Source organism: Ptiloglossa arizonensis, chromosome 9 (assembly GCF_051014685.1).
Source record: "Ptiloglossa arizonensis isolate GNS036 chromosome 9, iyPtiAriz1_principal, whole genome shotgun sequence".
NCBI lineage: Eukaryota > Metazoa > Arthropoda > Insecta > Hymenoptera > Colletidae > Ptiloglossa > Ptiloglossa arizonensis.
Window position 1 is genome coordinate 7,616,602 of NC_135056.1, and position 20,668 is coordinate 7,637,269.

Sequence of the window (20,668 nt, forward strand, 5' to 3'; positions counted from 1 at the left end):
GAGGTAATATCTAATGTTACTCACAGTTGGGAAAATGGTCTTAAGGGGCCAAAATATTTAGCGCCGACGGTAAGTCAATTTTGTATGTATTTTTACAAAAAGCAGAAACACTTATGTACCTACTGTATTATGTACTACAATATATCGTACTAACATTCTCACATTTTTTACTATGATTGTTAGTATTTGATTTGGTTCATTCTTATTGTTAGGTGTTATACTATAGTTAAAAAAAAGGCCTAATTTGATATGTTAAAAAACAGAGGCGTGCAGATGAAGATTTGGATCAGTTACTTTAAAAATTTTATATGAATGTTTTATCAGTAACAAAGTAAAATTTAATTTAATTTATTCTTCGTATTTATATAATGAATAATTGGTTTAAAATTTACTGTCACATCTCCATTAAGAATTTTGAAATTACTGCAATGTTAAAAAAATTCAAAATTTACGAAACTTTAATATTATTTTACAAAGTTACGACTGTCAAATTTATTAAATCTTTTTTAGTAAGACTATACGAAGTTTCATTCGCTATTCTAGTCATGTGCAGTAATTTAAATAATGCTTAAGTGAGTAATCTATAATTATGTGTATTGCTCTAGTAACTGGTATATACTATATATATATGTACATGCTCCTTAGGCACAAGTTTTATGATTAGTTACTTTAGTGAAATGATGACTAATATTTTTTCGGTTTAAACAGAATAAGTAACGGCAATGAACTAAAAAGCACCAATTCATTTTCTAACAATTAAGTGTTTTTGCTATGCTTAAAAATAAAGTGATACATCATCTTCTAATAGAAAGTACCTTCTTGTTTAAATATATTTGCCTTTATGAACAAGTACATAATTTGTAAATTTCTTCTACAAAATGTCCTTATTTTAAAATAGGAAATGTTGAAAATAATTTTACAAGTCTTTTTTACTTATGTTAAGTTTTCAATCAGTTGGCATTTTTTATTATAGAATGATGTAATGTTTTTTTGCATGACTAGTAGAATGTGTGTTAATAGTACTAATAACTGCAATGAAAAAACTAATGATGACTTTTGATATAGGAAAATGTCGAGTTTGAAAAATACAAACAATGAATGCATGTCAAAAGGAGTTATTATCACATATATATGTGTATGTCCAGTACAAGATTTATAAACTATATTCTTGAAATACTATATGATTATCATACAATCACAAATTACTTTACAGATGCTGGATTAGCATTGCTTTTAAGTTCGATAATTATATGAATTATATTGAAATATATATCACCCATGATTGATAAATAGAGGTTTATTAGTTGAAAAATATTTATATCAAACCTCTTTCAAAGGTACAGTAACTTTTATAATTTGTAAGTACTGCATTTACAAAAGATATAGTAATTGCGTATAAATTGTAAAATTGAAGGTATTTAACATGTTGATTGTTATACTTAATGCCTTCAGATTGCAACAAATTAATGTCAATGAGTATTGTAAACTATTTTTCTTAGTTTTATTAATAAGTTGATGAAATGTAGAATTTCTTATTTGAATTGTGATAGTTTTGAAACAGCATTTTTCTATCTTTATATTTATACTATTATTTATATAACCTTATCTGTAAACAAATTTAAAAGGAGCGTTAATTTTATACATAATACAATACATCTGTAAATATCTTTTCATACTGTTTCAAAACTGTTTAAATACATAAGACAATTTAGAAAAATTTGTTTAACCAAATTATAAAGCTTGTATTATTAATTCTGTGCAATGTAATTATTAATTCCTTAAAGTCTATTTGTTCAATCCAGCCCCGTCCAAATCGTGGCCTTTAGATTCATTTTTTGCAGCCAGTAAGAGAAATAATATTGTATGTCCAAAACAAATGGATTTAAAAAAAGTTTTTCTTGACTTTTATTATTGGCAAAAGAACTTTACATTAGATTATGAAGATGCCCTATTCGATGCACGCGAGGGCCTCAGATTACACATGAAACTCGTATCACGACTTCACATCTGCATTTTAATTTATTTGTTTCTTTCAGATTCGAAAAGGAATCATGGCAAAAAATCCCCACAAATTAATTAATTCTGTGATTTGTTTTTATATATTTTCTTTAGTTTACATAATCCCACAGTTTTTGATTACAAAAATTAATTCGCGGGAACATGTGTTGGACAGGCCTGGTTTAATCGAAAACGTTCGATTGTCTTAAAATGCCATTCATCCAAAACGATCGCAATTTTTTATTTATGCGAATGTTAGTTATTAAGCGCAATTATTATTTCGCAAATAAGAGAGAGAAAAAGAGATAAAATTACACGCGCAAATACAAAATTTCACAGCCATGAATTTGCAGAGCGTTTTAGTTCAAATTGGCTCACAAGTTAATAAATTTTAGATGAAAATTCTGACGTGAGAGTCAGTTGATGATATAATTCTGCGCCTTGTCGAAAATTCGTTTTTCGCTAATACTCTGCCTTCAATGGACGACACAATCAAAATATGAATACTTAACGTTATCAATTAATTGCGACAATTCTACTTAGTATGCCGCAATATATTACAAGTTGCGTTCTTTCGATGCAATGATATTTTTTATAATCTTCTAGTTACTTCACTGATACATATGGTTCTTCAATTTGAAGATCATTGTTAAATGTTTTGTAGTTATTATTTTAAATATACGAGAGAGTACAATCCAATTCTGTACAGTTTTTTCCCTAAAAATTAAGCGATGTAGGGCTTACAAACTACTGATGTACTTTCGTGAAAAAGAACTAACTTGAAAATTTCAATGAATTCAAGTTTGCTCTAATATACATTACATACAATTCTGTACAACTTCTTCTTGAAGTTCTATTCCTTATTTTTTAATGTTTCACATGCAGATGAAGTTTTCAATAAACACATATATGAAATTAAGTTCACGAAAAAACCAATATTGATTCATCGACTTATTAACTGTTATACAGTTATAAAATTCAATGTTAGTCAAGAATTTTATATCTCAAAACTAAACAAAATCTTAATAAATATGGGTCTATGATACATACACATTTTAGACAGAGATTTTAGACTGCTCGGATGTTATAAACTGTGAAAGAATACAAAAATATTTATATCATTTTATGTTAACGGTAGGTCAGATAAAATTATTCTTAAAATTTCTTCGAATTTGTTCAAATTTCTATGATAATTCTAAACCTGCTTGATACAATAATTTGTGCTTTGACTCGAAGTGACTATACTCCAATAAGAACTGGTTTCTCGACCCATCTTTATTCAGACTTTGTTCTTATATCCTCGAGTCGTAAAATACGTTTATAAGTTTTCCAACGAACCATTAGATTCACTTGATCCAGTTATAATAATTTCAATGATATTTACGCGGAACCATGAAAACGAAACATCCACGTATTAAACGTACAGTAATGTAACTTTATCCTTCGTTGGTCAAATCTTTTCGCTTTTTCTTTCTTTAATTTCGACTCAGTAACGTTAAAGCGGAATATACGTTCTATTTCGTGTAATCAAGAAGCGATTGTATCATCGTCCAATTCTCAACGATCAAGAGACCTCAAACTTCTTGCTCATTATTTTCATTCCTTCGGTTCTCGTTTAAGGATCACCTCTTCCCCATTTTCTATGCACATACGCAAATTCAACGTTTACGATTCGTCGTCTTCGAACGAGGACTCTTCGGTATCGCGTTCGCTGCTACCGCAACTGGATGTGACGTCATTTGATGATGATGAATACGTGGTATCTGGCGTCGGCGGAAGGGACGGTCTCGAAACGGTTTTCTCCGTCGACGAAGACACGTCCGCGTCCTTGCAATCCGATGCATCCAATCTCTGTTGCACGCACTTGTTCTCGGGATTATTTAGCACCGAGTGGATGAAGTCACGGGTCTCTGCGCTCAGTGCGTTCACCTTTTCTTGAAGGATGTTGTTCCGTCGCACCAAGGCCATTGTACGCACGACTATGTCCAGAAGACCTGCAACATCGTGAGAACAAATCGAAATTATTCCAGATGATTGTTTCCGCGTCGTACACCGGCTTTGAAATAATTCTCGGTACTGTCGCGAATATGTTGAAAGCCGCGCGAATATGTCTGCGCTAAAGGGGCCATTTGTCCCAATTTTAACGAGACAGTGCCATTTATTCGTTAATTGTTTCGTCGCTCGATTTCGACAGCAATTGGACCCGATTTTTTCGTAATTTTCGTTTTCGATGAATCTAATATCAAAATGTCCACGTCCACAGACGCAGAAAGCAAACATTTATTTAAAAGTATTCACAGCTACGAACAATTGAAGCGAAATACATTTAAAAAATATTCCACGATTGTTAATTCTTTACGTTCTATCGTTTCGTACTCGTCTCGAGTTCGATGACTGTTTATTGGTTCAATTTTGTCACGAACGCGCGAAACAGCTGTAACAAATAAACAGCACTTTTACAATTTTTAAAAAATTTTCCTTTAATTCATTAAACGCAAACGAGTCGTCCAATTTCTTACCATCCCTTATTCAAACTGACATCGACTCGCGACGTCCATCGATTCCGTTACGATGGAATTCAATTACGAATATTTATTTATAATTCTAACGGTTACTCGATCGAATATTTTCGATATTTATACTTCGAATATTTGAAATAATTTAAGAGACGAACGCTTATGATCTCGGTATCATTGTGAAGATTAATTCACACAATTGTGATAAGTATATTTCGAAGTCGGAGTGTAAGTGATCTCGTGCGTTACAGATCGCGTGATTCGAAACATCGATCTAGAACGGAACGCGTATTTGGAGAAATTCTTGGAATTCCCGCGAAGCTTCGAATACGAGGAGACATATCATCCACGTGTGTCCCGCGTGTTTTTTTAGAAGTTCAGCCCAATCGAACAGCTCGGTCAGTTCGAACGAACGCGAGTTGGTTTTGTTTGCTCGCGTTGATTTCCCTGTTTTTCAATGTTAACGGAAACCGCACCTTTCCGCCGCGCCAAAAACACTCTCCAGTGTTCCTCCACGTCCGTCGGGACTCGAGCTGAAACGTTCGGTGATGATGAACTGACGATGGTTGGCGCGCAAGAGTCGTTGGGACACTCCGGTTCCCATAGTGGACTTTCTGGCGGTGTTAAAGACGCATCCTCGCGTGGCGACGAGTTCATTTCCATCCTCCTCAATTCCAATCTCTGTTGCTTCGTGACGACCCCATTGGAAACCCTTTGTCGTCGACGCGAACACGGGATCGTTGGTTTTCTTATCACTGGCAGTTCCGACAGGCACACGGTCGGAGCCATTTCGCGATGAACAATCTGTAAATGAGAAAGAAACTGGTCAGTCGCTTAGTGAATTTATTTCCTACGTAATCGATTATCAATTCTTTCGCTACCACTGGTGGTGGGTTCACACGGCTTCTCGATCGAGCACTGCCAGTGATATTGCAACGTGTACGTAAAAGATGTGCGTTTTCTTTTTTGGTACGTGTTCAAATTCAAAGCGTGCTTTCGTTTGATTGTACATTCGATATCTTTGGGCGCAAACATGTCCCGAATGTATGAAACTCGTGTTTTTATCTTCACGGTGTAATATTATAATAGCTTTAATCATAGAAATATTATCAGGTTGTTCGGAAAGTCATTTCGTTTTCCAAAATGGAGAATATTGAATTTATTAAAATGTTTATTCACTTTAAAAATATCGTGTTTCATTTTTACAAAAAAAAAAAAAACGAAATGACTTTCCGAACAACCCAATATATATTGTAAGAACACGATGGGATGAACAAGAATCGAGAAACACACTAGGGTTAAAAATTGTACGAACTGTTTATGGTTATTAACGACTTATTCCGTTTGTTAAAGCGTGTTTAACAGATTTATGTTTTCGAGGAACGCAATGACCTTTTTCATTGCTTTTTTGACACGCTATAATAATTTGGTACAAAAATTTTCTTTATGGTCGAGTTTCGTCCGAAAATTCCAAAGGTCTTTCGTCTTTTGTACTTTTAACATCCAATTCAAATATTTTCAATTACGAAACTATTTTTTTTTACGAGGTGCTATTTTTTTTTATTCCCTACGTTTATTCCATCGAATTCAGATAAACTTTTATTCGTGCAATGTAATGTCATTTGATAATCCAGATTGTAGGTTTCATTGAACAAATAACGGACCGAATGTTATTATTCACCTTTTGTTCGTTATTCGAAATTTTGATCTACATGAGAATTTGATCCATCAATGGTTATGTGTCCTATATTCGATTTTTCCACAACGCTCCCAGAGTGTTTCTAACCGAAGAGAAAACATCTTTGAATTTACTAAAATAACATAAACAGAGCGTGCATCCGGCAGAAAGAACAGTCGAGTTTAGAAACAGTTGGTGTCATATGTCGAAAAGTATTTAACGCTGAGACATGCATCAGGTAGCACGCGACATATTCGTTGGAAGTGTTCAGAGTTAAAGGGTCAAGGGTTAACGAAACGGCCTAGTTCTTTAGACACTTCAATTGTTTCATCTGTTAATATTACGTTTTTTTATTGCGAAGTTTCGTTCAAGAACGCGTAATGGAAATGGTACCGAAAATAGAATTCACCGAGCTTGCACTGAAATTATTCTGGAAATTTCACCTGCAATTGACAGAACTGTGGGAAAATTTGTAACAAAAAGTGAAGAGACACATCCGTGTACAGAATTCAACTTTGAAAGAAGCGAATGTCTACTATATACACCGATTCCTTTGAAAAGGAAAAGATTAAAAAAAAATGCGAAAAAAAAGAAACGAAAATATACAAAAATCAAAAGGAAAAGAGAAAGAAGATAGAGAATACTATTATCTGGTGTGAAACGAATCCTGTAATAAAAGTAAACTTAATGAGAAATGAGTGCAATGTTGTAACTGTAATGATTGGTCACACGAAGAATACACCGACCAGAATGATTTATATACATATTTGTCATAATTGCAAGGCCTAATAACGGAGAAAAAGTATCACAATTTTTTCTATTTTCTTTTCACTTTTTCATCCATGCACCAAAATACTAACCTTTCCTTTTTTTCATATACTCTTACAATTTAATTAAATAAATACCTTGATTTTCTAAAATTAGACTAAAGAACCCAGCGTTCGGAACAGTTGTAACATTTTCTCCGCTTACTATTTTTTATCAGTATCTCGACGTACAGCGAAATTATTGTCACTCGAGAATGTTAAATAACTGAGTAACATGTTTGCACAACAATTTTTGTTACGAATGCAATAGGTTTTGCGTAATCCCGTTCCAAAGTGTTACTACCTCGTTCTCCCTTACTCCATCGATATTTAAATACTTTTCTCTCGAAGATGAATTATAATTTATTTTTCTCCAAAAAATGATACTCCTTTGTGTACACATTTGGTCGTTTGTATCTCTCTTCGACAAAAATAGCGTGATTTTTGAACATTCATCGCGACCATTTGTAAAACACTCAAGTTTGGAGCAACCGACTTCGCATTCTACGGATCAGTGTCTATCGATCGCGGTAATTGTCTTGTCAGCGAAATGCAATGATACCAGCCATCTGCGTAATTTGATGAAGAGAAGCCAATCGATGACCCAAATACGCAGGCGACAATGCGCTTTGCTTACGTTGGACGTGTCCGCGAAAGTGGTTTCATTGGCGATTAGTCGGTGGTCCGTGTGATCGGTTCACGGTGGCTTTGTTATAAACATCGACGGTACTTGAGACCACGATACATCGAATCCACGAACGTTAACGATTATCGTGCAAAGGTGAACGTGTTACGAGATCGTACGAAAATAGCACGTGCCCGGCCGATTATCAGCACGCAGTAACGATTTTACTTTGTTACGAGGAAATTATTTATGAACAACGAATTGGCAAACGGGACTTTCACTTGTTGTAAATATACGGCAATACCTCCACGAGGCAATATTTCACACCTTGACCAGAGAACGCACGTGTAACTCTTCCTGTGTGTATATATACTTGACACGTGGCAGGTATTTTAATAATACGTGCAATGCGCAATTTATGCAACGTTTAAAAAAAGAAGCGATCAAACGTTACGGTGTATACAACACGTGTACCTAAACTTTCCGTTCGGTGTATGTACGTATGTATGTACATCGCGAGTGAATAAGTCTTAATTAGTCAAACTAGTTCCCCCTCTTATTTTTAACTGGTAACAGTAATTTTTTGTCACTGCGTACGTGTGCCCTCCTTTCATTTCTCATTTAACAAGTATGATGTATTTGTACCACTTCGTAGTTTCTTGAGAATTATTTCCATGCGTGAAGCTTTTCCCGATCGATTTTAATTTATAAATGCATGATTATTCTACAAAAGTATGTCGAAGCGTAAGAAATTGTTTCTAGGTGGGTTAATGGAGTTCGAAGAAGAGGATTGAGATTTAAAAATCATAAAGCAAAGTACTGAGCCAGTGTTTTCCATAGTGGAAGATTGCGAAAGAATATGTTTAGTCGAGAAAAGTGTAAATGACCGAAACATCTCTTCCTATTAATAATTAAAACGTTACTCTAGAATGTTTGTGTTTCGCATTATTCGTTTATTTATTCAACGAATTTATTCGGTTTGGTAAATCATTTCGTTTTTTTGGTGAAAATGAAACACGATTTTTGTTGGACTGTATGAACATTTTATTCAATTATATACTCTCCATTTTGGAAAACGAAATGACTTTCTAAACGACCCAATATTTACACACATGACAATAGTAAATATTCTTTACGACCTTTCGATCTTTTCTAATAAAAAAAAAAAAGAAGAACAGTACTTGTTGATCTAACGATGAAATACGTGAACATGTATTTGCTTCTCAATCGGAAGTTATTCGGGTCAAAAGTAATCCTTCTTCGTTTGCAGACCGAGGAAATCGAGAGTAGGCTGCATGACCGGAAACTAGAATTAATTTTAACGAACGATAAGTTTGAAGAGGTCAAAACGTGAGGATGATGCCTTGTCGGTATATGGAATTAAACGGATTGTAGGCTGTTGCGAATAATCACTACTTTTAAATACCATTTCTTCCAAAGTTCGTGTGAATTTTGGAAAACAAAAACCGTAACCACTCGTTACGTTACGACTCGTTCAATCGTCAGTTTCGACCGAGTTTTACGAAAAGTACATCGTAAGTTGCGATGGTTATTAAATAGGGAAGAATTGTGACTGGGGATATTCTTCTCGAATCGTCACCGAGCTAAACTCATAAGATATCGGAACATTAAACGGAAAAATAAAAGTGTAGCGTGCCTCGATTGTGAATTACACGTATGCATTCGTACCGGTTGGCGACGCGATCGATGCAGGCGATGACCTGATTACTGTGAACGTTGGTGCACGTGCCTGCACCGAAATAAAGCAGCGGAGAGAGCCTCGGCACGACTTCTCGTCTCCCCTCGACCGGTTACCCAGCTGGTTTGACCTCGGCTTTCGTTGCACCACGTGCGACCATGAAATAACACTGATAATCGCTGCAAAAAAGAACGGGCAAACCGACACCGGTGCAGCACACGGGGTGCACCACGAACACAAAGAACTTGGAAAGTTCATTTCGTGAGACTTTCTGCATATTTTGTTGCTCGAACTTTCAAAACCGTTCAAATCGCGGGAACGTTCATTTTGTAAGTCTTTCTGCATATTTTGCTCCTCGAACTTTCAAAACCGTTCAAATCGCGGGAACGTTCATTTCGTGAGTCTTTCTGCATATTTTGCTGCTCGAACTTTCAAAACCGTTCAAATCGCGAGAGGACCACAATTTTTTATACGTACGTATACATATTGTTCCTCGAGGTAGCGACAACTTGCGGGCCAGTTTAGGTGTTCCGGGAATCGATGACTATTATGGGTACACGGAGAACGAGAGTAAGAAAAAGAATCCCTGTGAACGGTTCTAGGAAATGCTGGGAAGAGTGAGCGTAGTTGGACAACTCGAGGGACAGTGTTTTTATTCGGTTTTTCAGCAATTGTTGAAGTTTGAACGAATTAGATATTTTCTAAGTAAAAGTTGATATCAACAAAAGAGAACACTGGTTTTTGATACTCCATTTTTTTTCGAAGTTCTTATAAATTTTGAAAAAGGAGAAACTTCACGGCTTGTTATATTGAAATTCATCGACGAGTTTTCAATTTTCTATTTTAACCGAGTTCTGTGAAAAGTACATTGTTTTACTGTTTCAAAAAGAGTGTATATACGTATACTCTTGGAAGAATTGGTAACCCTGGTTTTAACTAGTATCAGATTTTCTTTCGAAGAGGATCCCCGAAGAGGGTGTACAAGTGTACTTTTGCACATCGATACTTTTACAAGTTAGTTACAGATTAAAACGAATACGATAATAATTGCATTATTGTGCATTGTGTAGAAGGAGAGATAGATAATTCAAACAATGATACATATAAATGCATAAGAGGTAAAATGTGCAGTTTAAATACATATTAAATCTAATTTAAAAAAATAGCGAGTTTTCAAATATTATGCTAATTACATAGCTCGAGCAGAGTAACGGTGCCTCGTTTGGTTAACAATATTTCCAAAACTGTAGATATCGTACTCTTGAATATGAAAGACACAAGCACCTTCGCTCACAGGGGAACATCGCGAACTGTTAAATACAAATTTTGATCAAACTTGTCACAAATGTTCGTTAAGAATTCACAATTCAAATAAGTTTTATTTTTGAAGGCTTGTAAAATTAGTAAGAAAATTAGTCTTCCTATATATTTTTTCTCGAATTTACAGACCTCGTAGAAACAGTATAACTTTTACGTTAAATATTTTCAATATCTTTGGTAGATAAATATATATAAATTATTTAGTGACTGCTACTGTTTGACTTTGAGAGAGAAGACAACCTATTCTTTACATTAAATGCACTAATTTTATATATATATATATATATATATTAGACAGAGAAGACAAAGTATTCTTTACAATTAAATTATTTTATATATATATACAAAATTAGTGCATTTAATGTAAAGAGTAGTTTGTCTTCTCTCTCAAAGTGAAACAGAAGCAGTGACTAAATAATTTTTAAATCGAACCGATGAACATCGGTCGAACGACAACGCGAACGGTTGCGCGAAATGACAGATTGCGGTGTTCCCTCGTTTCGTTGTTACCAAGTTATATCAATGTTCCATCCGAGGTACGATTTTCGCCAAAGATTCGCCGAATTCGTATTTACTCGTGTAATCTCTCCTATTAAATGCAAGCCACCGGCACACGTGGTACAGGATAAAAGGAACCTAACGGCAATTTTTACTCGTGACGAATATGCCGTGATAATTCACGAGGGGAGCAGCCGTGATATATCGTAGGTGTCGGATGTGTGTTGTCGATGTAATCGCACCCGGCCAAAGCGGTGCCTCTGCAATACAAACGTTCGTCAGGAATTACTTCCCCGTACGGATGAAGGCCAACCGGGGAACTTCACTGTATTGCAGAGGGGTTGCAACGGGGGGAAAAAGGGCGAGGGAATTGGGTGGCCTTCAATAACGGCGCACGTGCTGAATATTTAGTTTGTTCGCGTTGCAGCGTTTTCTAAATTACGGGGTTAAGAAACGTGAAATATTTTTGCATCTCGAGGCTGCACGAATCGTGGATTCACTTCGATATCGACGGTTGCGCGGGTCGTCTTTAAACATTGAACCTTAAAAATGACGGAAATAAGTATCTATTATATTACAATGAACCACGTGAACATTTTTTCAACATTTTGTCAAGAGTTTCGTTCGTATCTATTTTTGTCGCAAAAGCGTTGCAATGCAAAGTAGAAAGTACTGCTTCGTTATTGTAAGTAAGTAGTTGTATGATTGCAGTAGAAACGAAAGGGTTACGCAGAAATATTCCAAAAATGTAACCTTGGAGTACACGTATGTCGATGATACTTTTAAGAACTATATATACATACTTTGGATAAGTGCATGCAAATTGGGCACTCCAGTGCACTCTTCCGGAGAACAATATAAATTTCATTGTAGGTTCAAAAAATTGCATTCTTTTCGCGTTTAGGAACTATCCACTGTTGGTGGTAGTATTTGAGAAAAAAATGTGCGAAATGTAAATATGTATTTCTATAAAGAAAAAGTACTATTGAGGTACTGTTCGTAAAAATGTTCTCGAGAACGTGTTAGAAAGTATTATATTGAAGTATTGCAACGATACTATCATCGTAACATCAGTCATAATCGTATTATCTTCAACAATAGCACGTGCACCGACATAAATAACACGGCTATTAAAAAACAAACCGAGTTACGCGTGTGAGTTTTTCGAGATAAAATTCTGATAGGAAAGGTGCAATTGTTTGATAATGCGTCGGATACTGCAGCAGAGTTATGAGCACAAAACCAGGGGGAAGTGCAAGGTCTTTGTCAAAGAAGGGCGCACGTGTCTCTTGGTTTATCGATATTGCTATATTTACAACTGCATACACGTGCCATATTCGGGCGTAACGGTAGCTTTCCAGGAATTCGTCGTGAGTCAATGCAATGAAACGCTAAATTTATAGGATGTTTGTAAAAAATTTACGGCTCCGTGTTTCCACGCTCAAGGAAACAGATAAACGTCGATTTCCTCTCGAAATTGTTTCACTCCAACTGGACAAATTGAGATTGACGTAGAAAGCAAATACTTGAAATAGTAACTCAACCTTCTGCGTGGAATAGTATTTGAAATTGGGGGAACGATCGATTTATTCGAAACAACAATGACATCGAACAATGATTACCGTTTTATTATTCTTTTCGTTTCGAACATCGACGCAAAAATAACTGTCCAGGCGACAATCGTAACATTTTAGATTCACAACAGCGATAGGTGAGACTATAACTGTTAAAAAAATGCCCCGTTCGGACGCAACAATGAGAACGAAGTAACATTACGAAGCATGTTCTGATCGAACCGTAATTTCAAAAATGTTCGTTGCTTTCGAAATTGTTTCTCGGGACGAATAACGCTTCTTAACAATTGACTTCAAGAAGGAGTCGAGTTTATGCACACCGATCGTATTATGCAATTACGATTAGTATCGAATAGTTGATTCAATATCGATCGTAACAGACCCGAGAAGATATTCGATTTTATACGAATGAGTAAACAGAGAATGTATGTCGTAAATGCGGACAATGTGTCACATGTTTTGCATCTGAATGAAACTTTTTTTTTGTACGTTATTATTAAAGAAGATCATAATATTTCTTTAATTGTCTACACGATAGTAAGAATACGATATCGGATCCGAATTGAAATGCTTCTGCTTTGACCGATCGGAATCTATAAAAACAAGATTTGCAATAAATATCGATTTATCCGTCGTTTGAACTTTTATTTTCGCGTAATTGAAACCGGATTGGTTGCGCGCGGGAAACAGAAGTTCGATAGTGTTGCGGGGAGTATAAAAATTTCACCGATACACGTGCTGGACTTACGGTTCAGCGGCACGGTTATATTTATCGTTACGGCCATTCACGGCCTTCTCGGAACGTTACACGTGCAATGCAACTTTCGTGTGAACGATTACGATTCCTTGCTCTGTTATTAGCGAACCACATGTTGACAAGTGTCGCTGCGAAAGAATTCCAGATAAAAAATATTAGTATGAAAACATACGTCGATAAAAGTAATTACAATCACCGTGAACGTTAACCATTGGACAATAATAACGATTAACGCGGTTACTATTGTTCCAATGTGTTTCTGATAGATAAAATTGTCACGCTGTTGAAGTATTTAATTTATGTATAAACACCTCACGATTATAGTTTAAAATACTGCATAAATTTGATACGAAAATATCGAACCGCGCAAAATATTATACGTAGAACACTAAGAAGATGTTATTTTAATTTCTTAAAATCAATAATTGGAGAAGATTTTCTAGAAAACAGTGTATACACCGTGAAACACATAAATGTTAGGTATAACCGGGTGTTGAAGGCTAATACAAATTTCTACCAATTTGTAATTTTCAGCCAATCAGTAATCTGTTCAAAACGAATTAAGAGACTGGGTTATTGGTTAATTTAGAAGAATTTAAAACAAATTTCTGCGATGAAAATAATGTCGTGTATTTAATATTAAAACAGCACGGAATGTCTGCCTTTTTTACCTTCCAACCATAATCATTCGAATATGTACGTAATCTCGTAATTATTTTCGGTATCGGGTTTTGACAAATAAAATGAAATTTCATATTGTCACGTTTCGTTAAAATTATTTTACAGAGTTTGCGTGCATCATTACGGAGGAATTGCTAATAAATAAAACCAATTTCAGGTAAAGTGTAAAACGAATAGAAGCTAAACATCAGTAAACCAAGATAGAGACAATAACAATTCGTATTAAACTGAACCAGCTCGTTCGAACGACGAACATTTGCGTCACGATACGAATGAAAATTTCTGTTACTGTTTCAGATACTTAATCCGCGATTAACATATTCCATCGACGATCAATAGGAGTGTTTAAGAAAAAACAATATTCCATGGCACATGCACCGTGCCGCATCATGTGTCGAACCGCTTTGAGAAAAAGAATCTTATTATTCAGCTCAAGCATGCGACTGTCGATATCAGAAACTCATAAGAATGACTGGATTGTCCGCGTGACAGCATTATCGATCGTTTATTACCGTTTCACGAGTTGTCCAAGATCTCGCATGAGATACATTCGAAGTTTATCACCTTCGAAATTACCGATTTACTGTCACGCGTAATCTGTCCTCAGAATTTTAATTACGAGCTTAATTTCGAGCACAACTCGTGTTCGCTATGATCAAGTTCCTCCTAGGCGCGAAAAGGTTATCGAATTTTGTGCCTGTTTCGCGATAAAATTGCTCGTTACTTCGACCAACGAATTATAGTGCGTAATATTTTCCAATTATTGCTCGAATACTGATATTGTGAGATTGTAAAGTTCTCACTTTTGTAAAAATTCATCACCGTAATTATTATTTCAGGTGCATGGAATTGTATATTATCGATATACATATTTTGTAAGAGTTTCATTACTCGGGAAATTTCTTTCTTGTAAGAAACTGGTGAAAAAAGATAAGGGAAAATTTTAATTCTTCTGAATAATGTTATTATAGAAGATGTTCATATCAAATTAAGAATAGTATTACAAATGGTATTTGTAGTAAAGATCGTATTTATGGAGACAGTTCTTTTTATCTATTTGTATATTAATAGTATGTATATCGAAGCTATTATTCATTGAGGGGTATAAGAAAATTATAAAGAAGAATAATTGCAATATGTATATCGATATCGTTAATAATATGGGAAAATACTGAAAATATAATTATACTCATTTCTGTACGCATCACGCTAAAGCATATTAACGATGAATTAACGTTTTATGTACATCCGTTGATGAATTTGCAAACAAAGCGTTTCAGTATTGAATGCTCGTTTCAATGTTACAATTACAAGAATGGACAGTGCGAGTGAGTAATTTGTTTGAACAAAAAATAATTTACTCTTTCATTAATTCATACCTTAAATTAATTTCTCGTAAATTTTAAATATAGACTCGCGATAAATTTCCATTGCGAAAACTTGTAATCACTTCCACATTTCGGAGTTTATTTTCAATTTTAAGAATTAATTTAAGCGATCATAAAAACAGGAAAACTCTTTCCTTCATTGTATAATCAGTTGACTTTACAAACATTTTATTATATACCTATGTATTTTAAAAAGTTTCACATCTATCCATATATTTTTGTAAGTAATAGAATTCCTTGGTTTATATACTTTTTAATATTCTCCATGTCTTCTCAAACTACACAATTCTATTATAAGTTCTTTTCTTATTAATACCGAAATTATGCTCCAAGGTTTGAACAAGTATTCTTATGGATTATTTCTAACGACGAAGATTTAAATGTTTTAAATTTTGAAACAAACGACTCCTCCAATTTAAAACTTTTTTCTTTTCTATTTTTCTCGTGTATCTCTTAGAGGAAAAGAAACGGCTGTTGTGAAATACTAACGCGAGCAACCTACATATATACTCTGTTGACGAAACAAGGGATCGTGATGGCCGGAAATTTAATTTCCCTTCTATTGTTGAAATTCGAGGAATCGGTGATAAATTTGAGAATGTCAATTTTTAGCGTAGACAGGATACTATTTGTCCGGCACGTGGATAGACGATATTGCGTAATAAAATTGCGTATTCCAGAATCTGTGCTCTGGAATAACTATTACATATGGAAGTGTTAGTCTTGTAATTTCGTACAAAGATTAATTAGTTCCGTGATATTAATTCACGGAATTTTATCTTCGCGATTTACCGTCGGAGTAGTATTTTATATTCGAGTGTTTCACTGTCCTCTATTAAATTTGTTCAAAATAAGATGTTTATGAACAATTACGTATTTCATACACGTGATATGCTGATACGTATGTATATACTTAATTTTCATATTTTAATAAATGTAATTATTAACGAGTAATGCAGTTTTATCATAAACATATTTTTGTTACACGTTGTACGATTATTTTAGTAAAGAGATAACGTTAAACCGTTTCTTTTAAAGAACTTATAATTTTCAAATTGTATCGTTCTTTACAGAAAACTGTACTTTCTTTTGGGCAGGAAACTGTCCAATTACAAGTATAATATTGCAAATGTTAAAATGGTTTGTTGGCTGATTAGAACGTAACTGAAATCTTCGATATTATTTATATTATTATAATTTCCTTGTATGTATAATCGGATTTCAATTATTTTGTTGCATATAAAAAGTATACGTAAATGAACACGAATTAACAATTGTATGAAATGTATTCGTAAAATTGAGATGACTTCTTCGTTTCTTTGTTCAACATTTATAATTTAATAAGAACGAGTCAATGTTAATTTGATTTAAAATGTGCTCCATACTGTATTACTGTCTATTAAATTTTTAATCTTGATTTACATTTACATTTAATGTAACTGTAATTAACAGTACCGTTTAAATTATATTGGACGTAAACTCGTTTAACATCAAATTAGTATATGCCATTCGATAAATGTTAAAATTTGTGCAAAATTATACACGCATAATATCGATGTTTTAGCAGTTTAACGTTTAAATACCTGTATATTAATAATATTACCTCGTCATATTTCTACAGTGCGATAATCGAAATTATATTTAGACCGAGATAAAAGTATTTCGTACAGTAAGTAGTCCGAGAAAAGAACTCGATAAACGCTTGTCCAAAAACTTCCGCAACAGAAAGTATAAACTTCCTGGAATACCACTTTCAAAGGATCCAATAATACCTTTCGTAAAACATAAACGCGTTTTCTTTGTCAAATAAAAACTTTTTTCCGTAGCAGTTTCATAAAATAATAAACGTGTGCTCTTCGTCTCATAAATCGTTATTATTCGTTTTTTCATCAAAAGGAATAAATGTGCTCTTCATTATCATTCAAAATAATTTGCGTGTTTCTATAACTCAATTGAATGTTTCGTTTTATTCACAACGACGTGATTATTCTCAGAGAGAAGTATTATACATACTTTATTCTCTTTACGAAAAACGAATTAATTTCTCATTCGAAATAGTACAACATTCGGAATAAAATTTCAACTCTGATAAACCGTTACGTTGATAACAATACATCTGTAAACAGTTCTCGCGAAAAATAAATTAATACGCCTTGAACTATTTTACAAACTGAGTAATTGTAAATTATATATATTCGAGATTTATGATTATCGTCGTTGTTCAATTTTAATATCGAATAATTGGTTTCTGCGGAGCGTTTGAACTACACTGTGCGAATTTTAAGAAATTATTTCTTCGAATAGTTGATTGAATTTTGATCGATTTTAAAAGTCCACGTCAAACAATAGTTAACATTTTTACGAGATAATATAAAACGTTCATTTCGTACGTAATACGAATCGCTTTTATTCAGAAATTGAAGGATTCGAGGTTTAACAGGCGAACATCTATAAGGAATTGCCGCGGCGAATTAAACTTGGGCATACATCCATCGGAAGAAAACGATGATCTAGTCCGGACAAAAATTTGTCGCAATCTTAATGTACACAACTTGCTGAGATAAAAGGAGATTTAATAAATACGGCGCAAATAACCGCGCCCACGTGCTCACTGGAACATTATCATTAGATGTGCTTAACACGTCTATCGGGTAACTATGTAGGCCATCAGTGCAAATATGACTAACGGCCACGTAAGACGAAATATTGTAGAATGCTAGGGCGTAAATAGCAAACGGAATGGAGGGTTCGAACAATACTTCGCGGAAATTGCATTCATGCGAGACAAAGTTTGCCAATCCCATTTAGAGTGTACCCCATTACCTTACTTATTGAAGTATTTATTCTATCAACGTTAGATGCGAGCGAATTTATTCCGATTTAAGTAGAATTTATTATAAATTATTGCAGTCGAGGACTGAAAATAAGGATAAAATGTAATATATATATATATATATATATATATATATATATATATATATATATATATATTATATGTATAACATTAGCATAAATCAGGATAAAATATACGGAAAATTGAAGTTTGTTTTATAATTTATCGCAATTCGTTACATATATAGCTGAAATAAGGACTAATGTGATAATTTGATCGACAATGGAAAAATGAAACCAAATTTATTTTATAAATTACTTAAAGTTAATTTGTACTCTAGTCTATTCGAGCAAACTCTTTATTCCGAAGTTCTTTTATTCAAAACGTATTCGTCTTCGATTTTTAGATTATCCAAAGATAAACATACATTTTATGTATTGAAGACGACCACACGGTCGTTCGTTTCTTTTTTCACTATTAATACAGAATATACGAGTCAATTAAACGTATTTCTAATTCTCAAAAGAATAGTTTACACCACCATTTGAGAGACTTTCTCACGAAACAGTTTCGACTTCTCTACCATTAAGTGCTTCATATATACATCTAATCTCGTTACGGATGTAAAATCAAACTCATCTTCGCTAGAATCGATCTTATTGTTGCATTTCGTTCTTAGAGGGTTCAAAGAACTTCAAAATAGCGATACTTTAGTCACGATCATCAATTTCGAACTACCATCGTGGACGCATTGCGACCCGCAGTCACAGCCTAATTCGAGATAAGAAAATCTTATCGTGTTCTGAAGGTGTATCACGTTGCGCTTCCTGGAAAGATACATAATGAGACTCGAACCCCACTCATGAATCGATATTGCCATCAAGGTTTCGAATTCCAATCAAATCAAACATAATCATTGTCGCCTCTTATTCGCCACTCGTCTTGTCGCATTAAATCAAGTGGCGATTGAGACATCCGTAAAGATACAAATTTTTCATTCCTTACTTCTTCGTCTTTCTCTCTCTATTACACATTCATATCACACACATCTTTACGCCCATAATTCACGTGCATCCTTAGAATGTATCCAGATACACACTTTGATCAAAACTGTACCAAACAGTCACTCAATCTCTTCTACATTACTTCAAACATCTGTCGCTCATATTCAACGCACGTATTCATTCACAACTATATTAGTAAACATAGAAATGACTATGTCAAGTTACAACAAAATTCTAATATGCCATTTTTTATTCGTAAATGGTCAAGTTTTTGTTTGTATTGTTTATCATTGTATTATTCGTTACTGTTTATAAGCGATATTATAGTACTGTTTGTTTGTTTTACGTTTTGATTTTACGCGAGCCTTAACACTAGAATTACCGATAAATTCCAGTATATTAAGATATTCCTTATTCGTGTCTCTGGAAAATCGATGATTGGGGAAAAAGAGAAACTTATGAAATTTATTATACGTATAGAATAGAAACAGTCATAACGTCTTTTGAAAATTTATTATGGAATTTAAAGTAAATTTCTTTGTAAAATAATTGGAACCAGTCTAATTTTGACTGGCTGATAAATCTAGTGTTAATGAAGAAACGTGTCTCAATTTTGTAATCAGATGGGTAGATGAAATATGAAATATCTTTTATTGCAACTAAAAATATGTGTATTTTGTAACTCGTACGAGGAGGTATTTGAAATATGCAGTAAAGTAGAAATCAAGTGACCTTTTGGAGTTGTGGTTCGGTTTCGTATGAACTATATATCCGAATCGATTCTGGGAATGCACGTGGACTTTTCAGTACAAAGAGATTCCATGACTTTACAGGCATCCTGCATACATAATAGCAATTCATCAATGACAATAATTGTCTGTTATCAAAAGCAAAATAAATTATAATATTTAATGTGAAACTTAACATAGGTGACTAATGCAACAGTTTGATGTGTATTCATAATAGGTTGCTGAATATATTGAAAACATATTTGTATACATAATTATTCTGACAAAGAATACAACTTGAGGAAAATATTTCTTTTCCCTTCATTTTCCTAATAAAACTATTCAACTCTTTTCCGAAGTATTCTTTCATATTATTAACAATAAAAGAGATGATTAGATTTTCCATATCTGGTTAATCACCCTGACTTTACATATAATATAATGTATCTTAGATGGAAATGGTGATTGGTTATTCAAAAATAAATCAACAAGAAGATTTTTTATCATACAAGGCTACATTTCCAAAAGAATTGATCCTAAATATCTTATACGAAATAAAACTG

The 20,668-nt window shown here is 33.8% G+C and overlaps 1 protein-coding gene across 2 annotated transcripts in view; it reads right to left on the reverse strand.

Moving 5' to 3' along the window:
* Positions 1-1,526: 1,526 nt before the first annotated feature.
* Positions 1,527-20,668, reverse strand: part of LOC143151056 (uncharacterized) — a 32,724-nt gene continuing 13,582 nt past the window's right edge. The window contains exons 2-3 of one of the 2 annotated variants that reach the window (XM_076319810.1): positions 4,991-5,318; positions 1,527-3,992 (exon numbers count right to left, since the gene is read on the reverse strand). In XM_076319810.1, the coding sequence (XP_076175925.1) occupies positions 3,664-3,992; positions 4,991-5,303 (642 nt within the window). In that variant the 5' untranslated portion in view covers positions 5,304-5,318 and the 3' untranslated portion in view covers positions 1,527-3,663. The remainder of the gene's footprint in view (positions 3,993-4,990; positions 5,319-20,668) is intronic. The other variant, XM_076319809.1, reaches the window with a different exon arrangement.